This window comes from Mustela putorius, unplaced genomic scaffold, assembly GCF_011764305.1.
Source record: "Mustela putorius furo isolate JIRA1106 unplaced genomic scaffold, ASM1176430v1.1 tig00003846_pilon_pilon_pilon, whole genome shotgun sequence".
In the NCBI taxonomy this organism is placed as follows: domain Eukaryota; kingdom Metazoa; phylum Chordata; class Mammalia; order Carnivora; family Mustelidae; genus Mustela; species Mustela putorius.
In genome coordinates this window covers 11,261,258-11,282,889 of record NW_025421999.1, presented here as the reverse complement: position 1 = coordinate 11,282,889, position 21,632 = coordinate 11,261,258, and the positions used below count along the sequence as shown (strand labels likewise).

At 38.9% G+C, this 21,632-nt stretch overlaps 2 protein-coding genes across 3 annotated transcripts in view; both read right to left on the bottom strand.

Moving 5' to 3' along the window:
- The window catches only part of IMPA1 (inositol monophosphatase 1), a 35,086-nt gene extending 23,555 nt beyond the window's left edge, over positions 1-11,531 (bottom strand). Inside the window, exons 1-6 of one of the 2 annotated variants that reach the window (XM_045063160.1) lie at positions 11,424-11,531; positions 8,252-8,317; positions 7,742-7,875; positions 5,652-5,756; positions 4,087-4,132; positions 1,574-1,682 (exon numbers count right to left, since the gene is read on the bottom strand). In XM_045063160.1, the coding sequence (XP_044919095.1) occupies positions 1,574-1,682; positions 4,087-4,132; positions 5,652-5,756; positions 7,742-7,875; positions 8,252-8,314 (457 nt within the window). In that variant the 5' untranslated portion in view covers positions 8,315-8,317; positions 11,424-11,531. The remainder of the gene's footprint in view (positions 1-1,573; positions 1,683-4,086; positions 4,133-5,651; positions 5,757-7,741; positions 7,876-8,251; positions 8,318-11,423) is intronic. The other variant, XM_045063161.1, reaches the window with a different exon arrangement.
- Positions 11,532-17,553: 6,022 nt separating this feature from the next.
- SLC10A5 (solute carrier family 10 member 5) lies at positions 17,554-19,259 on the bottom strand (the record flags this gene model as incomplete). The annotated part of the gene is given in 9 exon segments (XM_045063134.1): positions 17,554-17,996; positions 17,999-18,150; positions 18,353-18,427; positions 18,429-18,657; positions 18,660-18,707; positions 18,710-18,780; positions 18,782-18,812; positions 18,815-18,912; positions 19,123-19,259. Coding segments are annotated over 9 exon segments (1,179 nt in total), but the record flags the coding sequence as incomplete, so codon positions are not given.
- Between the last annotated feature and the right edge of the window lie 2,373 nt (positions 19,260-21,632).

Here is a 21,632-nt window from a genome sequence, read left to right as displayed (position 1 = left end):
GCCTTGAAGTATTAGAATTCTGGTAAATGTAATATCTTTAATAATCAAGGAGTCTGCTTCTTTGAACATCCCCCCAAAATATAAAATATAACCAATCTGCTTACATGCATGATACCTTTAGTGGGAAATAAGCAAATACCTTAATTTAAAAAGAATTTACAAAATAAATAATTTAAATATCGGTTTGAAATAAAACAAAAGTTTAAACTGAATGGTGGCTGACCTCCATTTACTAAATTGATAGATTACCCAATATTTTCCATTCCGTCTTTGAAACAACATGATTGAAGCTCTTAACACACTCAACACCTTTGGCTAAGAGACTCCCTGTGTAGCATACCCTACACTTCATCTCCTTCCACTAGTATACACTTACCAGCTTGTTCTAAACATGTTCACAATTACTGTTTCTTCTAATAATCTGATAATCTAATTAAGAATTATAAAATGCAAAAAAAAATTACAAAAAGGGAAAGATTTAGTTTCTACAAAAGCTACCACATTACTTTTTTTTTTGCATTTAAAATGCTTCAATTTTTTTTTATTTAATTTTTTTTTCAGTGTTCCCAGATTCATTGTTTATGCACCCCACCCAGTGTTCCATGTAATAAAAGCCCTCCTTAATACTCACCACCAGGCTCACCCAACTTCTCATCCCCCTCCCCTCCAAAACCCTCAGTTTGTTTCTCAGAGTCCACAGTCTCTAATGGTTTGTCTCCCCATCCGATTTCCCCCAACTCACTTCTCCTCTCCATCTCCCATGTCCTCCGTATTATTCCCTATGCTCCACAAGTAAATGAAACCATATAACTGACTCTCTGCTTGACTTACTTCACTCAGCACTTTGATAAGATGCATGTTTTTTCACATGTTATCTTAAAAATTAGGATATATCCCAATCTTTAGCATCCTAGAGTTCAATAAAAAGAAACTAAAAATCTGCTCTCAACTTAAGTGTCTGAGGAAAAAAATTATAGAAGTATAGGGGGATTCTGAACTTAGACTGATTTGCAAGTATCTTTAAGTTCTTGCTGCACTTAGAATCTGAAGTACAAACTGTGGGAGATGTTGGACATAGTTTATGGAAAAAAAGGGACTCAAAAGTTCAATGAGCTGTCACATAGAAGACAAAATGCCAATCATCAAGGTCGTAAAAAATATACAGACCTCATTTTTAATGATTCCCAACATTAACAGACTTTTTCCCCCTAAGATTTACAGTCTATCAACTGGTCCCAGTGACATCAGATCAGAGGAATTTGACAAAGAATTTGAGATGCAGTGGCTGAAACAATAAACCATGAACTTCACAGGGGTAGGAAGCCATTCTTATTCATCTTTCTATTCCCAGCATTTAGCAAGCTGGTGAGTCTGAGTGGTGTTTGCTGGACTATACTTTCTTCCTTGCTTCCACTACCACATTCAAAACTGTGGTGGAAACAAAAATGTAAAGGGAAAAGACATGTAATTTACAAATCTGTTAAAAACTGCGAGAACTCCATTGGTTAACTCAAAAATAATGAAAAACACGTAAAGAATATCAACCACACCAAAAATGAGAGGATAAACCTACCTTCCTGTTGTGAAACCTGTAATTTTTGACCATTACAAAAGGCTCCCTTTCCTTTCCTGCCAGTATACATCTTATCCTCCAGGCAACTGTATACCACTCCAAATTCCATCTGCGGAAGGAAAAAAGTTTCCTTTATCAAACTTGAGTATTTTTCATCATTAAATCAATACTTTTTTTAAGACAGTAACAAAAAAATCTGTATACTGAGAATGTTTTCAAATAACTATTATGGGATACTTAAAATGTTAATTTCCAGCTTAAACAGAGGAAAGAGGTCATCAGACTTGAATCATTGACTCTTGTCCCATCCATTTCTCAACTCAACCCACCTTGACCTCTCACCCTCCTGCCTCAGATAGGTAAGTATTTCCTACTTTCTAAGGTGAATCTTCCTTCTTTATTGATTCCGACCCTCTCAAATGTCTTTGAAATACTCCTCTACCAACTGATCCTCCTCCTCTCAGATTTCCATTCTGATACTTTCACACCAAATTTCTACCTCCCCCACAAAATTTTCAAGATGTTATCTTCTCCTTTTCCCTTCACTGCCTAAAGGGTAGTCTATACTTCACCTCTTTTATTCTCCTCTTAACAAAAATTACAATTTGGCTTCTGCCCTGATCACACACACTTCCAAAACTTCCCTGAAAGAAATTACCTGTGAACTCCTACTAACCAAATACCATCTCCAAATATTGGCGACTGCTGACCATCATCCATACTTTATTACATATTTATAAATGGAAGTACTGGATTATTACTTAATCCAGTACTTATTTCTTAATCCAGAAACATGGGAGTACTGGATTATTATTTAATAATTATATTTAATAAATAATATTTATAAATAAATATTTATAAATAAATAATTATTATAAATAAATATTATTTAATCCAGTACTCCCATGTTTCTGGCAGTATACATAGTCCTACCTCTTTCACTAATCTGTTTTTGTGTCACTTTTTCTGAGGACCTTGTTCTCTGTCCAACCCTTAAAAGTGGTGTAGGTCAGGATTTGTTCACTCTTCCATTTCTTCAATCCCCTTCTTGGATGTCTATATTCTTAGAGGTTTGTTCTTTCCAGTTCATAAATTCAACTACCACATTTAACTGTGGCCTGTACCACCTACAACCATACTATCACAGGGCAGAACCTATGCGTCCATTAATCTTGCAGAAATCTCAACCAAAGAGGTCAAAGATCACTCATTACCTGATCACACATCATTCCTTCCCCAAATGTCTTCTTCAAATTTTATTTTTTGGTTTTATTTTTGGTTCTGGCATTTCCTCAGCCACCCTCACTGCCCCATCTTAGTTCAGAATCACCCACCCTGCCCCTCTGGTATGATCTCTGCACTGCAAGAATTATCTGTCACCCTGTACTTGAAGAACCTCTACTGGTTTTCTACAGCCTAAAAATAAATGTTCTGGCATAGACAAGCCACAGTGCCTCACAATAAACCACAACTAACTCGCCTCATCATTTCTACTCCTGCCACTTTCAGAGTTTACTCTCAATGAATATCTCGTTCCCTACACACATCATGCTCTTCTCCAAGCTGTTCTGATTAAAATACTTTCCTCCGTTTCTTCTTTATCTGAAAAATTCCTCCTTTTCTAAAACCCAACTCACATGACCAAACTCTAAAGACCCCTTCTGTTATGAAGATTTTCCCCAAACCACTCTTGGGCAGAACTGGATACACCCTCTTCATGTTCTCACAGCATTTGTTTCATAGTTCCACTATGTATTTATCTGTCTGCCCATCTAACTTCAGCATGAACTGTGAGTTAGTTCAATGGCAGGGCAGCACATAGCCCAAGGCTGATTATAGGGTAAAGGCTCCTTTAGCTTCTTTCAGAAGTTCTCACTAATTAGTGCAACCCTGTGCCTAAGATGTGTTTTTATTTTCACAGATTTTTTATCTCTCCTGTATACATACTGATTAAATACATCACAAGCTCCTGGAAGTCAGGTATGACAGATGTTAGTAAACATCATTCATTGCTGGATCAATGAAATAGCCAAACAGCAAGGAAATGCAATAGCTACAGCTTGTATTCTACTAGGTTTCAAATTAAGCAAATATTTGGATTCCTGAACATACTCAGCATTTCCCAACCATGTTCTGGCCCCTACCATTTTCTGGTCTTTCAAAGTCTCCCTTCACAGACACCTTAAGGCATTCTTAACTCAAATCCCTCCACTTGCATCTAGCATTTCAGATCACACATCAGCTCCTATCACATCTGACTCTATCACATATATAATGGTGATTAAATATGAATTGTATTTCAGTCACTTATCTGTATTTTTTTCTTTTAATTATTGCTTCTCAGAGATTAAATTTTCTTTACTGGAAAAAGCATCACGCCAATTCTAACAGTTCTGCAGCTTACTTTGAAATAATGCAGCTATATAAATTGAATATAGAAACAAACCTAAATTTATGTACTCTTTCTTAGAAAATGAGAGCAAGGCATTTTACTATAAATTTAAACAGCATACCTTTTTATTTACAGTGAAGCCAATCGAAACAGCTACAAAAGGAAATCTTAAAAAAACACACACACATATACAAGTTAACCAAGATAAAAATTACTTTCAATAAAGATGTTTTCTCATAATGTAAATGACTACAGAATTTTTCATATAGTTTCAACCCTCCTCCCACAGAACAGTGTGTATAGTATGCACAGACTATGGGGACAGGTGGGACATGTATATACGTACACACATTCAAGATGCTTCTAGCTTCTACAGACATGAAACATCTTTGAAAGAATTCACAAGAAATAGATAACAGTGGCCACCTCCAGAGACTGGTGGTCACCTCCTGAGAAACTGGGGTCAGAAGTGGAGGGACACTTTGCACTGCATGACATTTTATATCTTCGGAATGTCAAATGCCACGAATATAGTAACTGTAAAATACTTTTTTCAAAAAATACGGAATTTAAAAAATTTTTAATTGTTCATGATTAAGAAGTCTCTTTCCTTTGGTTATTTCTCCCATAGTCAGGACCTATAAACACAAATACCAAATTGTACAGAACAAACTGTTACTTGTCTTTAATACCAAATTTGGAGTTTCACACGTGAAAAGTAACTGTTAGCCACAACTATTGCTATGGCCTCATGACAGTTTGAACACATACATTGTAATTTTTGACTCAAGAGTCAAGATGAATAAAATAAGACAAAATGTGTTCAACTACTGAAAATAAAAAGTTTAATATTTAATAATTTTCATTTTAACAAAAATGGGACCATAGTATCCACTCTGTATTAGAATCTTGTTATATCAGGAGCATCTTTCCACATTAACACTCCACATATAGATTCTAGATCTTAGCTTTACAGACTTTAACAATTCTGTAGTAGTAAAGATACGTATAGCTACACAGCAACTTCAAATATAACATTTATGTGTAATCCCAACAAACTAGGCTACCCATTTTAACTGTCACTGGCAAATCCCTCAGGCTTTCTTTTAGTGCTAATATACTGAGTTACATACTTACTTTGTGCCAGGCACTATACAAGGTCTTATATAAAAGTATTACTCACTGAATCCCATGAACAAACAGTTCTATAAGGAAGGTAGCATCAAAATGTCCATTTCACATATTAAACAACAACTGAGGCTTAGAAAGATTATAACTTGCCTAAGGTCACAAAGCCTATAAAAAAGCATCTGAAATCAAGCCCAAGTCTGTTGAGCCTAAAGCACACACTCTTTTTAATAGTTTCTTCTCCTGGACTGAACCCACTCTATACAGACAACACTCTCTATGACCCCCAAAATTGACTCCATTAGTTCCTTAATCTCAAAGTAGCAATACGGCTTGCTTACATTTCTATCGGGCTCCACCAGTGAGAAAAAGAATGGTGAACAGGGCCCCTCACTGCCTAAGCCCACAGCATGAATATTTCATCATCTCTTCCATATCTGATGAAAATTCTGCATGATACCTTTCACTCTACAAACTATATAATTCTCTAAAGTATCTGGGTCCATTTAGTTAATATACAAACAGTAATTACAATATTAACATTTTTAAAAAACATACCTATGTACAAAATTTGTTGTCCCGTCAATAGGGTCAATGATCCATGTAGGGCTGTCAGTTAAGACACTTTTTTCCCCAGCTGCCACAGATTCCTCACCAATGAAACTACAAGCAAGAATGATAAATTCCAAATCTTCACACTGCATTCAGCAATTTTCAAACTTAAATATTTCCTTAGATTCAGAGTCTACTTTAATACATAACAAAAGTCCACACACCACTTTTCTATTGTTGTTCCTTCTTCCTTCAGACTGATAAAGTGAGAAAACTTTATTTCTCCCAGAGCAAAGTCATGTGAAAAATAAAATTCAGATTCTCAAATGTAATACCAGGGTTAAGTAAAGGCACTCACATGTGAGCATGCACTCACATTTGTTGCAGATGAGAACTTACTAAGAAAATGTGGTGGTTTTAAAAAAATAACTCTACACATTCTCTCATGCTCTTCTCTTTAAGAGGTAGAACTTGACACCCCTTGCCTTGAGCATGAATTTGAACCGAGTGACTCTTTTCTAACCAACAGTCAAAGCAGAAGTTACAATATGCAACTGTGAAGACTTGTTCACAAAAATGGTACTGTGGTTTCCATCTTTACTCTATTTCTCCCTCTGTCCCTTTCCCCTTCTTGCCTCAGGGGAAGTAGTCACAACATCAAGAGCTGTTCCATGGAGAGGCCCAAACGGCAAGGAAATGAGGGGAGCTGCTAGCAGAAAACCCTTGAGGAACTGAAGTCACCAACAATCACATACATGAATCCTTCAGCCTTAGTTGAGGCTTGAAATGCTACAGTTCTGACCAGCAGTTTGACTGTAACTTTATGAGACCCTGACCAGAACCATGCAGCCAAGCAACTCCCATATTCTTGACCCTAGAAAACTCTGAGATAATAAATGTTTGTTGTCTAAAACTGCAAAGTTTTTAAAATAATTAGCTATACAGCAACAGACAATATAGAGAACATTAAATAAGTCAGTGAGAAAGCAAACTACCCATCAAAATTACTATGTCTACATGCCTTCCCAGAACATGCTATGCAATAAATCTCAGGTGAATTTTGTAAATGGTGTCTGAGTTCACTGGTTTTCTTTGTATTTCCTTTATTCATTATTTTATTTCCTTTACTCAATACTGAACTGTCCTACAATCCTTATGATTCTCTTTTATCCCCTTTTCACTTAGCTATAAACCTTTTTACTAAGAGGGAATATATTTAGCCACAGCTTTAAACATTTTTTTCTTCTCAATGGCTAAAATACCAAGAACAGATAATGGCATGACCAAGAAATTGAGAACGGGGGGTGCCTGGGTGGCTCAGTTGGTTAAGCATCTAACTCTTGATTTCAGCTCAGGTTATGATCTCAGGTTTGTGAGCTCCAGCCCTGCATCAGGCTCTGCGCTCAGCAGAGAGTCTGCTTGAGATTCTCTTTCCCCCTCCCTCTGCCCACCCCCACCACGTGCTCTCACACTTTCTATAAAATAAATAAATCTTTCAAAAAAAAGTAGAGAATGACAATGTTAAAACTTTAAAATGATGATGTTTCTGCTATATGTTTCTGTAAGAGAGCCCAGATCTTAGTTTCTCTCAAACTCACTGAGGTTACCATCCCTCTATCACATAAAAGAGTTTGCAATATAGAGAATAAAACTTCTAAATCATACCTATGGCAGGCATTTGTCATATTAGCTTCTCAGCATCCAAACACTCCTCTTACTATGAAGGAATCAAAATACCTCCTCTTTCCTCCTTCCTGGCAGCTTGATCTTGGGCAGACAATCTGAGTTCAGCAAGACTTTCCTGCTTAGGATTTGCAAACTTGAGATAATGGGGTAAAGATATCCAAAACCAGCAGTCATGAGACTACCACCAGTGGCATCTGAAGCAATGGATCCTGGGGCACCTGTAGCTCTGCCTTTCTTCCTGATTTCTGCCTATGCCCTGCATTTAGGGCTCCTGAGCTGCCCAACACTCCAAATAAATTCCTTTTCAGCTTAAGTTAAAGTCAATTTCTGTGTCTAGAATCAAAATTTGTCTAGTACATTGACTCTGACCTAAGTTTCAACTTATCATGTGAAACTAAAATAAAAAATACCTGTGAGATGGATACTTTTCTTTTATGGAAGAGATAAGCATTTTTTCAATTTTTTGGTCAGTAGCGGTTACCAAATCAGCTGGAGAACTTTTAATCATGACATTCATTTCACCTTTTATGGCTTCACGAACCACCTAAAAAGATTTTTTGATAAGCAAATAGAAAAGCATAAATCATTTTAAATCAAACTAAAAGATAAAATATAGAAATGGCTTAAAACATTCAATCTGTCTGAAATGCTGTTCTTAAAAATGTCTTACCAAAATGTATATAAAATAATCTTTCAGTGGTTATGACCTGGATACAAAATCATACAATCTTACATCCTATTTTAAATTCACAATTGTCATTAGAAAGATTTAACAACAAAAGCAGAGTATTGACTCCATTGAAAATGTTTAGTAAAATGAAAACAAATGCAAATTAATCAAAATGCATGTTTTATTTCACAGGACAACCCCATGCTGCCCACATCCATCACATAATGTCTGACAAGATTTCTGTTCATACCTCTCCAGCTTGTCTTGCTAGGGTTACTGCATAATCCATGCATTCCTGCCAAGGATCAGCCATCTTCTGAACAGATTTAACACAAGTCAGGACAAAGCAATTAAAAAACTCTAAGTCTTAATTATAGAATAGTTAGTTCACAAAAACATCTCAGTTAGCACAATACTTTCACTCAGGTAATGAATCACACGTGTACAAAATCACAAATGTAATCATTGCTTTAGAGTTCAATGTTTTTCAAGATTCACTCATAGGTCCATTAAAAAATATTCTTACCTAAACCACTTCTATTGTAGAACATTTACATAACAAAAAAACTCTATAAAAGTGTTTCCCAAAGTGCTCATAACATCATGTTATAAAAATATAAAAATAAACAACAACACACACACACACTGGTTTGGGGAATGGAGAAGAAATGACACATAAGTACTTTAAAACATAGCTGTATGTTTGGGTAGAGAATGAAGTTAAAATAAAAGAACACTGGGAATGCTGAAATTAAAGAAGCTTTGAAAGAAAGGCACAGAAGGTATATACTTAATTCTTGTATTTAAGTCCACTATCTTTCTGTTATAACATGAGGAAAAGAAAATTCCAGGACTAAAAATATAATACATTTATTTCCCAGAAAAAAATAACATATTTTTCTCTTCTGAACAGTCCAGCTTTCCACTGACTTCTGAAGAGAATATCAAAATAACTCACCACTGGTTGACTACACTCTAAAATCGGAACCTAGGACAGTAAAGCTCTTCAGGAGATCAGAAGAATGTGGCATCACTTATTAAGCAACCCCAGGGAAGCCTGGGTGGCTCAGTTGGGTAAGCATCTGCCCTCAGCTCACATCATGACCCCAGGGTCCTGTGATTCAGTCCCGCATCAGCCTCCTTGCTCAGGAGAGAGCCTGCTTCTCCCTCTGCCTACCATTCCCCCTGCTTGTACTCTCTCCCTTACCCTCTCTAACAAATAAAATCTTAAAAAAAAAAAAAAAAGAATAGAATGCAACTCCAATTTTGTCACCTTTATAATTGAGAATAACTGACAGTTTCACCTTAAAGACTGCTCAGAATTCCCTACCATGGTGCTCACAGTGTAGGAAAGAGAGGAAAGGAGGGGAGGGCAGAGGGCAGAAACAGTAAGCTGTTTGTTCCTGCTGGTAGGTTTTTTTTTTTTTCCTGATTTTTTTTCTTTTAAATGTGAAAGGGAAGCCACTTTTCAAGTTACAGAAGTCACTGCTTAGAGTATCTCAAGAATTGTTTCCAAACTCTTTCCCCCCGCTCTGTTCTTACTCCATTCCTCTGTTCTAGACTTAACAGAACTAGATTAACTGAACAATGCATATGCTTTCTTGCCAGAAACTCCGCTCAAGCCTCTCATATCTCTGCCTTCTAACAGCAACAGCACTGATATAACTCCTACCAATTCTTCAATGCCCATTTCAAAAGCTACCTTTTCTTCTAGGGATTCTCCATCTGGAATTCATTATTTGTTTAATCATTTGATAGTTATTTGCTGAATACCTGTGATACCCTGTGTACTGCATCATAATGAGGAAAACAGGCCCAATTCACTTACTCATTAGTGGAGAGTCGGATATTAATAATAAAAAAATCAGACTACATGCAAAATCGCAAACGTAATAAAGTTTAAGGAGGACAAGTACAGTGAGAGAACCTTGTGAACAGGAGAGCTTTAACTGGGCCTTAGGTATCAGATAAGGTTGCCCTGACAACATCATTAAACCAAGCTCTGAAGGACAAGTGAAGAGGCATTAACTAACTCAAGTGCAGGTAGGTGAAGAGTAACTAAAACACCTAAGTGTAACAGTTCAGAGATCAAGGGAAGGGGGGAGGGATGAGACTGGGGGAGATAGTAGGCATCGTCCCAGGCAGGGCCTTAAAGGTAACATTTTGATTTGAGAGCCATGAAGAATCATTTCACCATGGCTATTGAAGAGAACAGACTGGAGGGTGGAGGGGAGAGTGGAGAGTGGGTACTGGGTAGACTGGATTGCAGATTTAGATTTAGGATGCAGTAGTCCAGGCAGACCTGAAGGTTGGCTTAAACCTGGGAGAGTGGCGGGAGAGGTGTTTATAGAGAAGTTTAGAGAATGGCGAGATGCTTGCTTTAGGAGGTAAAGTTGGGGGCGCTTAGTAATAATTTGGATATGGGTATGAAGGAGAAGAAGAGTTCAGAGATGCCCAGATTTCCCACTTCTAGCAACTGAATGCATAATAGTGACATTCACGGAAGCCGGGGGTAACAGAAAAGAGTCAATCTGAAGATGTGTGTAGGAGGTGGAGAGATCAAAAGTTTAATTGGTAGAGCACGAGGCGGCTTTGTGAAGCCAAAAGGAGATGCCAGTTCGGCAGCTGCTCTATGGATCCTGAGCTCACAGAAGAGATAATGACCTTCACATGTAAATACCAGGTAAGCCACCTAGGTAAGGCAACACTGAGTCCTGAGCCTGAACGACAGTCCCAAGGAAGGAACAGAACACACAGTGAGAATCTGGGAGGACGCCTTGGCCTGAAGAGCCCATAAACTCTGTGCATCACACTTGGGGCCCTCAGGAATGTCCTCCTTACGTTTTGATCATTTGTGTAGGTGCCTAATGTTCACAACCACTTGGAGCCTATCTCTTGATGGAAATGAGCATATTCTATTCACCTTCCCTTTCCTAAAGACAAACGCCCGACACATTCCCAACTGTTTCTGTCTGTCCACAGCCTTCCTGACGGTGGGAACCATGCCACCTTCCTATCACCTGTCCCCAGCAGCGCGACTGCAGACAGCAGGAAGTGAGGGGCTCGCCCTGAGACTGCAAGACCCTGCAACCATGCCAGGTCTCTGAGCTTCTTTGAAATCAGTAAAATGAAAAAGAGAAAAATTATTCTACGTCAGCGGCCACAAGGGTTCAGAGAGAACCCGTGGGCGACACCGCTACACGACGTGGGGCCTTCCCCGTTGTCACCCGGAGGAAGGGGCTAAGGTAACACTGCAGGGATAAAGCCCCCCCACCCCTCCCCCAAGCCGCCTGCGGCCTGGGTCCCTGCGCGCCCACCCACTTCGGCTGGGGGAGGGGAGTGCTGCCTGCAGCACCCACGCCCACAGCTCGGACCCACACGGCCCGGCGGCTGATACGAAGTCGCAGGAACGCAGCACTTACCTCAACTTGGAGGACGCGAGACTCACTAAGCTGCCCCGCGGGATCTGCGGCGGAGTTCTTCCTGAGAGCGCGAGAAGTCTCCGCGACAGGAAGTCCCACCCCTGCGGCCCCGCCCATGTGGGCGTGACTCCTTCGGGCCGCAGCCCCGGGCGCGCCCGTGTGAGGCTCCGGCCCCACCTCTCCCCGAAGGCCTGGACGAGGGATTGTAGATTTTAGCTTCATTACTTCTGGTTCCAACTTCCTTTCTGCAGCCTGCGCTTTCTTCAGAAATTTAGAAAAACTTAAGAAACTAGCTTTTTGGTTCATTGTCAGTTATCTTAAAATAATCTTGCCCTCGCGCTGGGGTGGCTCAATCAGTTAAACATCTGACTCCAGCTTAGGATCCCAGGATGCTGGGATGGAATCCTGCCTCTCTGCCCCCCTCCCTCCCACTCTGTCTCTCATGAAAAAAGAAAATCTTCAAAAAATTATCTTGCCAGGGCACCTGGGTGGCTCAGTGGGTTAAGCCGCTGCCTTCGGCTCAGGTCATGATCTCAGGGTCCTGGGATCGAGGCCCGTATCGGGCTCTCTGCTCAGCGGGGAGCCTGCTTCCTCCTCTCTCTCTACCTGGCTCTTTGCCTACTTGTGATCTCTCTCTGTCAAATAAATAAATAAAATCTTAAAAAAAAAAAAAATTATCTTGCCAACCGCATACCGACGACGTGCGTTGATCTAACCAGATAAAATTTTCCAGGCTTTTGAAGAAATGTCACCAGAGCCCTCTTAAAGCCTCCTTTAAACGAACATGGTCCCACTGCCTTAGCAAAGCTGCTACAACTAAAATCAGTGTAAGAAATGTTAAGTCAGAAGATCAAATCTTACTCCTTATTCAAATTAAAATCACTTCACACTTCCTACCTCAAATGAACAGGAAGTCCAATCTTTTTCTAGGGGCCTCACAATTGTTCTCAAGTAACTCAAGAGTGTTTTCAGTCCAAAGAGACCATTCAACTTCCAAATGCCTGAAACTGAAAATCCTGTAGTGCACAGCAGACATCGCACAGATCTGCACAGATCCAGTTTTGGCAGTGTTGCAAATTGGTCCCACACAGTCCAAACGATTTTTATTCAGTGATTTTTATTCAGCTGTGAGTTTTGAGGGCTGCAGAGGTCTCCATACCTGGTATACTGTCCTTGGCTTCCCAAAAGTACAATTTTTAAAGCTATGTCATATTTACAGCCATTGTTCCCACTACCAAAGATCATCCATTGTTCCAAGGTGTTTGGGAGTTAGGGAGGGGTCAGATTCCAGCATGAGCCACATACTATGCCAGGACAAAATCTGCTTCCTGATGGGGCATCCAAGTCACCATTCCAGACTTCCCTAAAGGCAAGTTCCCTTTTCTTCGTCTTTGAGATATCCTTTCCTCCTGGTTGACTTCCATCCATGAGAAAGGTTCTGATTGGGCTAAGCTTCAAAGTAGAAAAGAGGTGAGATCTAATGGCCTTGATACTTTCCCAGACACCTGACTATAATAAGAGGGGGTGATTTGGGGCAAGGTCCTTTATTAAGCCACAGAGTGCTAAGGTCACACACTTGCAGGAGCAGTAAGTGTCCAACTGCCCTGTTATTTGAATAAAGAGGGACAACCATGATGATTCCTTTCCCAGCAATCTTGGGTATCCTGTAACTTAAGTGTTAACTTAAGTGTCTGGAGCTGGTTTCCTTTAGATGGCAACTCTTTTCACTGGAGAGAAAAAAAATCAGATGCCACATACCAAGACTTTACTATTTAGTGGACTTTGATTTTAAGATGATAAAAATTTACACAATGTGCAGGTCCTTAGGGATGGAGTCTCCAGAATACCTCATAAGGGGGCGCCTGGGTGGCTCAGTGGGTTAAGCCCCTGCCTTCGGCTCAGGTCATGATCTCAGAGTCCTGGGATCGAGTCCCGCATCGGGCTCTCTGCTTGGCGGAGAGCCTGCTTCCCTCTCTCTCTCTCTCTCTCTGGATGCCTCTCTGTCTACTTGTGATTTCTCTCCGTCAAATTAATAAATAAAATCTTTAAAAAAAAAAAAAAAAAAAAAGAATACCTCATAAGGTTTCATGTTTTGACATAACAGATTAGAATTGCAGATAGACTTTTCACTCTTGGAACAATGTATCCTAGAATCACCCCCTCTTGAGGGTTGGAAAGAAACTATTAAAAAGCATCTTACCCCTCTACCTCTGGATCTTTTGTCTAAGCAGTCCTGGCTATATAAAATGATTGGTGTGAACTCAAGCAATCAGACATGCTTTATGCCTCATTCTTAAAAAAAGAATAACTTGAGTAACTTCATCCCCAACCAAATTAGATGAATGTTACCATGTAAAAACCTGTTTTCCATGAAACATCAATAAGAGAAATTATATTCCTACCTCCATCATGCACATTCAGTTGCTCTTAAGGTTACAGATCATTCAAATATGTATAGAGTAACAACAGAGTTTACTATGTGTTAAACATTGCTCTGAAGACCTTACTAATATTAGCTCATTTAACTTTCACAACAATATAATCATACTATCATTATCCCCACTTTCCATATAAATTTAGGTCTAGAGAGACTGACTTGACCAATGTCACCCAGCTGGTGACAGAGCTGGAAGTATAGACCCAGGCATTGTCTGGTTCTAGAGTGTATGATCTTGATCTTTATAGGTATTGCTGATTAATTCAATGTTTAGTGAGAACCAACTCTATTTAAGGCACTGAGGTAAACACTGTAGGGAATTCAAGAATAATATTTGGTCCCTCCTCTCAAGAAGCTCTTTTTGCTGTTACCATACCTAGAAAAAGCAGAAGCTGTGAATGGTTATTCCTTGTCAACCTGAACCTTCTTCACTTTGTCCCATCACACTGTCAGAACCACAGACTTAAGGAATTGAGCAAGATCTTAAACATGAGTTGAATACCCTCATTTTACAGATTTGAAAAATGAAATGCAAAGAAAGGTCTTATTCAAGGTCACAAGGTTAATGATAAAATGTAACTAGAAAGGCAATTTGTCTCCCACTCAATAAAGTATGTTCAGGGGCACATGAGTGGTTCAGTAAGTTAAGCATCTGCCTTTGGATCAGGTCATGATCCCAGGTCCTGGGACTGAGCCCCAAATTGGTCTCCTTGCTCAGTGGGGAGCCTGCTTCTCCCTCTCCTCCCTGCTTGTGCTCTCTCTTGCTATCTCTTTTGCTATCTCTATCTGTGACTCCCCCTCTCTCAAATAAATAAAATCTCAAAAAATAAAGTATGTTCATGAAAATGTATATAAGTTAAATTTGTGTAAGCTTAACTATAAACTCCTAAGTGGAGATTTCTGTTTAAAGGAGTCAGTAAGGGCGCCTGGGTGGCTCAGTGGGTTAAGCCGCTGCCTTCGGCTCAGGTCATGATCTCAGGGTCCTGGGATCAAGGCCCGCATCGGGCTCTCTGCTCAGCAGGGGGCCTGCTTCCTCCTCTCTCTCTGCCTGCCTCTCTGCCTGCTTGTGATCTCTCTCTGTCAAATAAATAAATAAAATCTTAAAAAAAAAAATAAAGGAGTCAGTAAAATATTCCATGTAGGTGATTATTTTATAAAGCGAATAATAACCATCTACCACCATGCCAAACCAGGTCTTTTATAAATCTTGATATTCATATACTGGGTTTGGTGAAATTAGAAAAAAAGAACTCTGGTTGTCGTATTTGTTGGCAAATTAAAAAAAAAAAAAATTCCCTAATACTACGGGTAAGACAGTAAATATCACTGATAGGAAATGTTCAAAGTTTTAGGCTCCATACAGACTTATCAAATTCATACTTCAAACCATTAGCTATTTCAGGGTCAAAAGTGTAATAGCTAACAGCAACAGCTAACACTGAGCATGTACTATGTGCAAGGTACTATAACTAAGTACATTATATGTACTCACTTAGCGTAGTAATATATGTAAAATATGACCTCATTTAATTCTGTGGAATTGCATACAATTTATGAACATGAAAGACTCCATTTTGAAGCTTCATTTTCCTTTCTAACTACGGAATTCTTGAACTGGGCCAAAAGTGACAACTTTTTATAAGGAGTTGCTAAACAGAACAACTGGCATCAAGACCATAAAACTGTTGGTATGAGCTTATGAAGACAGAATAATTAAAGCACACCAAGATTAGTTTCATTTGATAGCACCAATTAAAGTCAGAGTAATCAAAGCAGCTCAACTAGTTAGCACCAATTAACAGGTTTTTATTTTTCTCTCTTTATCAAAATCATGAGATTACCCCAATTCTTCTTTCTCAAAATAACCTCTTGTCTTCCCCACATGAGTGGGACACTTTTCTGGTTACTAACAGAATCTGTGCTCTCTGAATTGCAATTCGGAGACCCCAAATAAAAAAACCTTTCTTATTCTCTTTTGCCTCTTTTTCTTGATGATAATTCCTACAACAATTTGACAGAGTTCACATTATTACCTCCATTTTTTTTTAACAAGGAAACTGGACTATAGGAAGATTCATTTGCCTACAACTACAGGTTAAGGAATTGTGGGAAGCAGAATTATTTAGAGAGATTTCTCATTATTGATGCCCATACCATCTTTGGAGAAGAAAGCAAACTCAAGCTAGATACTGAAACTGCCACTGAACATTCAAAAGTGGCATAAAACAAGCACACATTTCCTTTGGGGCCTAGTCTGTGCTTTTAGCCCTTTATTTGAGTTAATACATAAGAAATGTGCTAGACATGGGAAGTATCAAAATGAATACTGTTTATACTATTATATTGTTTGTATGATTGTAGTTCTCATGTTCAAGGATTTATAGCAAAATAGGGTATGACAGGAACATATAGTTGTAAAACAAACCAAGCTGGCTAGATATGATATATTAAAAAATTGAGCATTTAGAGAAAATTTCACTTACATGTTGCTAAGCATGATTAGCGAAAGTTTCATAGCAAGATTGACACTTGAGCCAGGTCTGTGGGAGTAGTCATAATTTAGATAAAGATGAGGCCTGCCCCTCAGGTTAACAGTGTGAACAAAGGCATATTCATGAGCTACCGAGTCATCCGGTTTGAATGGAACAGGATGTATGTAAAGAAGTGGGGGTGGAAATAAAACTGGGAAGTGAGAATGAAGTCAGATAGGACAGTGTAATAAAGAAATGGATTGCTAAGGAATACAGACTATTCAAAAGGCAAAAAAGCTGGTAGCAGGGAAGATATACAATCAAAGTTAGATTTTAGGAAGATTAATCTGACAGTGATTGGAGAGTGGGCAGAGGGGACAAAAGCCAGTTAAAGATTTAGGAAAGCAATAATATGGGGTAGGGAAAAAGTGGTATTACTGGGAATGAAGAGGAGATTGATAAAATGATATTATAGGAAATTTTCTGTAGGAAATAACTGGACTATAAAGGAAAGAATGAAAGGAAGAAAGGAGAAAAGGCGAAAGAGATGACCCTGTGTTTCAATATAAATGGTAATGTCTTTACTGCCACATGGGCAAGACAGAGGAAGTACAGTTATGAGAGCAGAGAGGCTACATTTAAACATACTGGGGGAAAAAAAAAAGACATTGATTCTGATGAGCCAATGAGAGATCCAGGTCAGAATTTATATATTCATTCACTGTGTGAGCATTTATTTATTTATTTATTTATTTATTTTTAAAGATTTTATTTATTTATTTGACAGGCAGAGATTACAAGTAGGCAGAGAGGCAGGCAGAGAGGAGGAAGCAGACTCCCTGCTGAGCAGAGAGCCAGATGCAGGGCTGGATCCCAGGACACTGGGATCATGACCTGAGCTGAAGGCAGAGGCCTCAACCCACTGAGCCACCCAGGCGCCCCTGTGTGAGCATTTATTGACTGCCTATTACATGAGAGCCCTTTCATAAATACTTGGAATATATCACAATCACTAAAGGATTATTTATTGCTCTTTCCTGTTTATGAAACCCTAATAAAGGGCCATATTCAAATTCAACTCTATAAAACATTTCCAAACGAACACAGTTGAAAAGTGGCCTCCTTCCTGTGAATTTCTGTACATTTAACTGTCTGTACTACTCATGGGGTGTTTAGCATTCCCATAGTGTCAGATTTTCAATCAGATCATAAGTGTTTTGAAAACAGGCATCATTTTAGGTATACTTTGAATCTCCCACAGTACCTCATTCAGAGTAAGAATTCCATAGTGCTTTAATTGTTCGGGATTTCTTTTTCCTTTTATCTTCTATGATAAGGATACATCTTTCCTTAGCCTTGTAGAAAAGAGGAACAGTAACATTTCACATCCAGAACGCATAACCACTGTAAAATGAGTCACAGAAGCTAAGTCGGTCTTGGACTGTGAAAAAGAGCTGAATAATGGCAAGGGCTAAGAAACTAGCATCCCACTGTTGATAGCAGCAAGTTTACAAACAGGAAGAGGCAGCAAAGAAATTTTAGAAAAGGAGTACCCAAACAACAAACCCAGAGCAGGAACTAAGACACCCAATAAAGGCACCTCTAGGTTAACCATTTTTAGAAACATTCTAAAAGTAAAATAAATCCCTACAGACATTAAAATGGACTTCTAATTATTCTTGCCAAGAAGTTTGCTTTTTTAGGTATTCTACACTTGACTATTCCAACTGATGTTAAGTATAAAAAGGTATATGTAATTTTAGAAACAAGAATATGAAATGTGCATGATAACCCTAACACCCTACTGTACTTGTATAAGAACTGGCAAACATCGGGGCGCCTGGGTGGCTCAGTCGGTTAAGCATCTGCCTTCAGCTTAGGTCATGATCTCAGGGTCTGGCTCTGAGCCCAACATTGGGCTCCTTGCTCAGCAGGGAGCCTGCTTCTCCCCCTCCTCTGTTACTTCCCACTGCTTATACTCTCTTTTTCTCTCTCTGTCAAATAAATAAAACCTTAAAAAATTGGCAAATATCAATATCAGGGCCAATAGCACTGAACTGCAAGTTATCTAAATGGCCAAATGACAACTCTTTCTAGAAGCAGAAGACATTCATTCCTCCTGGGCATGTGCAGGTCATTATAAATCCAAAAGCCTAGGTTTTGCCTCCTGTGATACCAGATCTGTGTCAAAGGCAATCCATAAAGTGGCATAAGAAAAAAAATTGCGTAACTAACCCAAGAATTATTGGCAAAGGTCTCTCTCACACTGTTTCAAACACCTGCAATTCAATATTGCAACCAAATGCAAATCGGTAGAATAAGCATTTAGGATATTTCAATCAATATGCATTGGTGCCTTAAGAAGACCATCTTTCTTTGTTTAAGCACTTTGACTTTAACATTTCTTGAACCTTGCCTACCTTCAGAATCCCACAGTTGATGAGACAGTTGTCTCTCCATCTTCATCTGTCACTAGGTTTTTGATAAGGTTTTTGTCACATTCACCACTTGGGGCAGTTTAAGATCATCTATTTGCAACAGGAGACAGCTGGAGTTTGGCCAATCATCTTCATAACTTGATCTTCAATGACACTTTCTTCAGTTTTTTTTTTTAAAGATTTTATTTATTTATTTGACAGAGAGAGAGATCACAAGTAGGCAGAGAGGCAGGCAGAGAGAGAGAGGGAGAAGCAGGCTCCCCGCTGAGCAGAGAGCCCGATGGGGGTCTCGATCTCAGAACCCTGGGATCATGACCTGAGTCGAAGGCAGAGGCTTTAACCCACTGAGCCACCTAGGCACCCCACTTTCTTCAGTTTTTATGAAAAACAGCATTTCAGTCTTTTCTATATTCAGAACACTGAGAAATGACTTCCTTGCTTCTCCCGGAATCACAAATGACCAAAGCAGAGTAATAACAAGTTTGCTAATTGTTTTGAAAGTTTAAATAAATCACGTATGCAAAACCATTAAAAAAAAACTAAAAAAAAACATTCTTCGTGCAGATTCAAGTGACAGTCTGAAGTTGTTAGGTAAGCTGTTTTTGCTGTACTGAAGTCTAATAGGAGGGACTATCGTGCTTTTCAAAATATGAAGATATCTAGTGAGTAACGCAACTTATTTAACCTGTAGTTGCAAAAATGCAAAAGCCATAGCAGAAACCTCTTTCCTCCGGACTTCTCATTTCTGCTAATGAAAAACAATCTCCTGTTTACCTGAATTCAAAACCTTAGTGTCGTCATTTTTAATTCTCTTTCTTCCTATGGAAAACCCACACTAAAAGCAGTCATATCTAAATCTAAAATAGAGATTGAAGAGGCCTATAAATGGGTATCACTATTTTATTCATTCAAGTCAAAATCAAAATATTTACTGAACATGTTTGCTGGGGCACTGAGCTAGGAGCTGGGTATACAATAGTAATCCATTCAGACGCAGTCTCTGCCCTCTTGGAGCTTAGTCAGGTAACCTCTTATTATCACTTAAAAACCTATAGTGTTCAGGGGTAACTGGGTGGCTCAGCTGGTTAAGTATCAGACTCTTGATCTCAGCTCAGGTCTTGATCTTGGGGTTGTGAGATTGAGCCCCTTACTTAAAAAAAACAAAACAAAACTGTAGTCCTCATATACAAGCCTTGTAGCAACCTTAGTCTGATAACAGTTTCCTTAGACTGATGAGAGTGATTGTTATCAGGCAAAAACCAAAACTGGTTTTGATGTCCTTAAGTAGTAAAAAAAAAAAAAAAAAATTCCTGGATGATTACCAGATAAGCTTGGAAACCTAGGAAAAGAAGATGGCTGCATCCGTGGCCAAAGGTACAACCTAGTTAAAGAGCACCACTCCTGGACACTTGGATGGCGACAGAGTGGTGCACAGGAAGGCCACTGGCATAATTCTAATCTCTTACTCCTTCCTATAACACTATTCCCTATTCACAGCTAGGGACAATGACATTCAATTAACCCACCTTAGGTCATATGCCTGTGTCTTATGAGGAATAAGGAAGATATCAGGCTTTTTTGGAGTTCAACCCACAGGCTCACAAACCCTTTTGTATTTTCCAAACAAGAGGAGGGAGTTCTGATGCTAAGCCAAAAAAAAAAAAAAAAAAATTTAAAGAAGAAAAGAAAACTACTGCAATGGTCTCCTATTGAGCCTATAGATCTAGTAGTCCCCAAACATATAACCATTTCAGTGGCTCCTTCATACAATCATGACACAATCTTTATCAAACGAAACTCTGAAGGTTATGTATTAAGTATTACAGATAAAATATTTGCCCCACTTTTGATAAGAATTTGTCAAACCAATTTTTATTGGACATTTTTATAGGTCTTTTAAATATTCCATTTACACAGGCTACTCTTTCAAATGCAATAGATTCTGCAAGTCATACCTCTTGTTTCCATGTACCACATTAGGAAAAACATGACACATTGTACCAACCTGAAAATAGGGAAAGGAATGGATGTTTCTGTAGTACCTCAGTTAAATTACCAGGGAAGTTGCCTAGTTTACAATTACAAAACAAAACAGACATAAAAACTTAATGAACCCAAAACTATCTTTATACTTGTATGACTTAATATCTTAATGTGTAATTTTTGTTGCCCAGGTCAAGGGTGTGAAATATTAAAGCTTTGTTCCCCTTTCTATCAACAGCCTTTCCCTTTGCTCATGTTCTCCAAGCCTTCTCCTCTCCTTACCTGAAAACCGCCAGGAAAAAAACCTGACAAATCTGGGAAAAATCTGATACTCTTATCATTTACATGTATTTACTGGCTGATTACATTTAAACTGAGGTTTATATCATAGTGGTTTACAAACACTTATCTAAATATAATGCGCCCCCCGCTCCCATTTTGGGGTTTCTTCTTAGAATTCTAATTGTCCGCAAGCAGGCAGAAAGATACCAGGGTTAGGTGGGAAGTCAAACCCCAAAATTTCATTAAGCATACTCAACTGAAACCCCAAAAGAAATCCTGAGAAAAGTCTGATTTTTGTAGTTTAGAAATGAGAAGGTAGAGAGACCTTTTTACCCACGATCTTGTTTTCTAGATGACTGCTCATGCTGAAACCCCTGGTCCCTACAGTCTCTGAGGATGGTGGTACCTGTGTGTTTCTTCTATACTAGTTTGCTACACTATCTGGGACCTGATCTAACTTACCTCTCCTTTGCCGGCTGACTTAAGTCTTTTCCTCCATGCTGCTTTGTCTGTTTTCTAATCACTGACAAGACCTCTTCTTCATTCTCCCTGGGTATAATTCAATTTCTGCCCATCTTACCTCACTTCTTCTCAAACC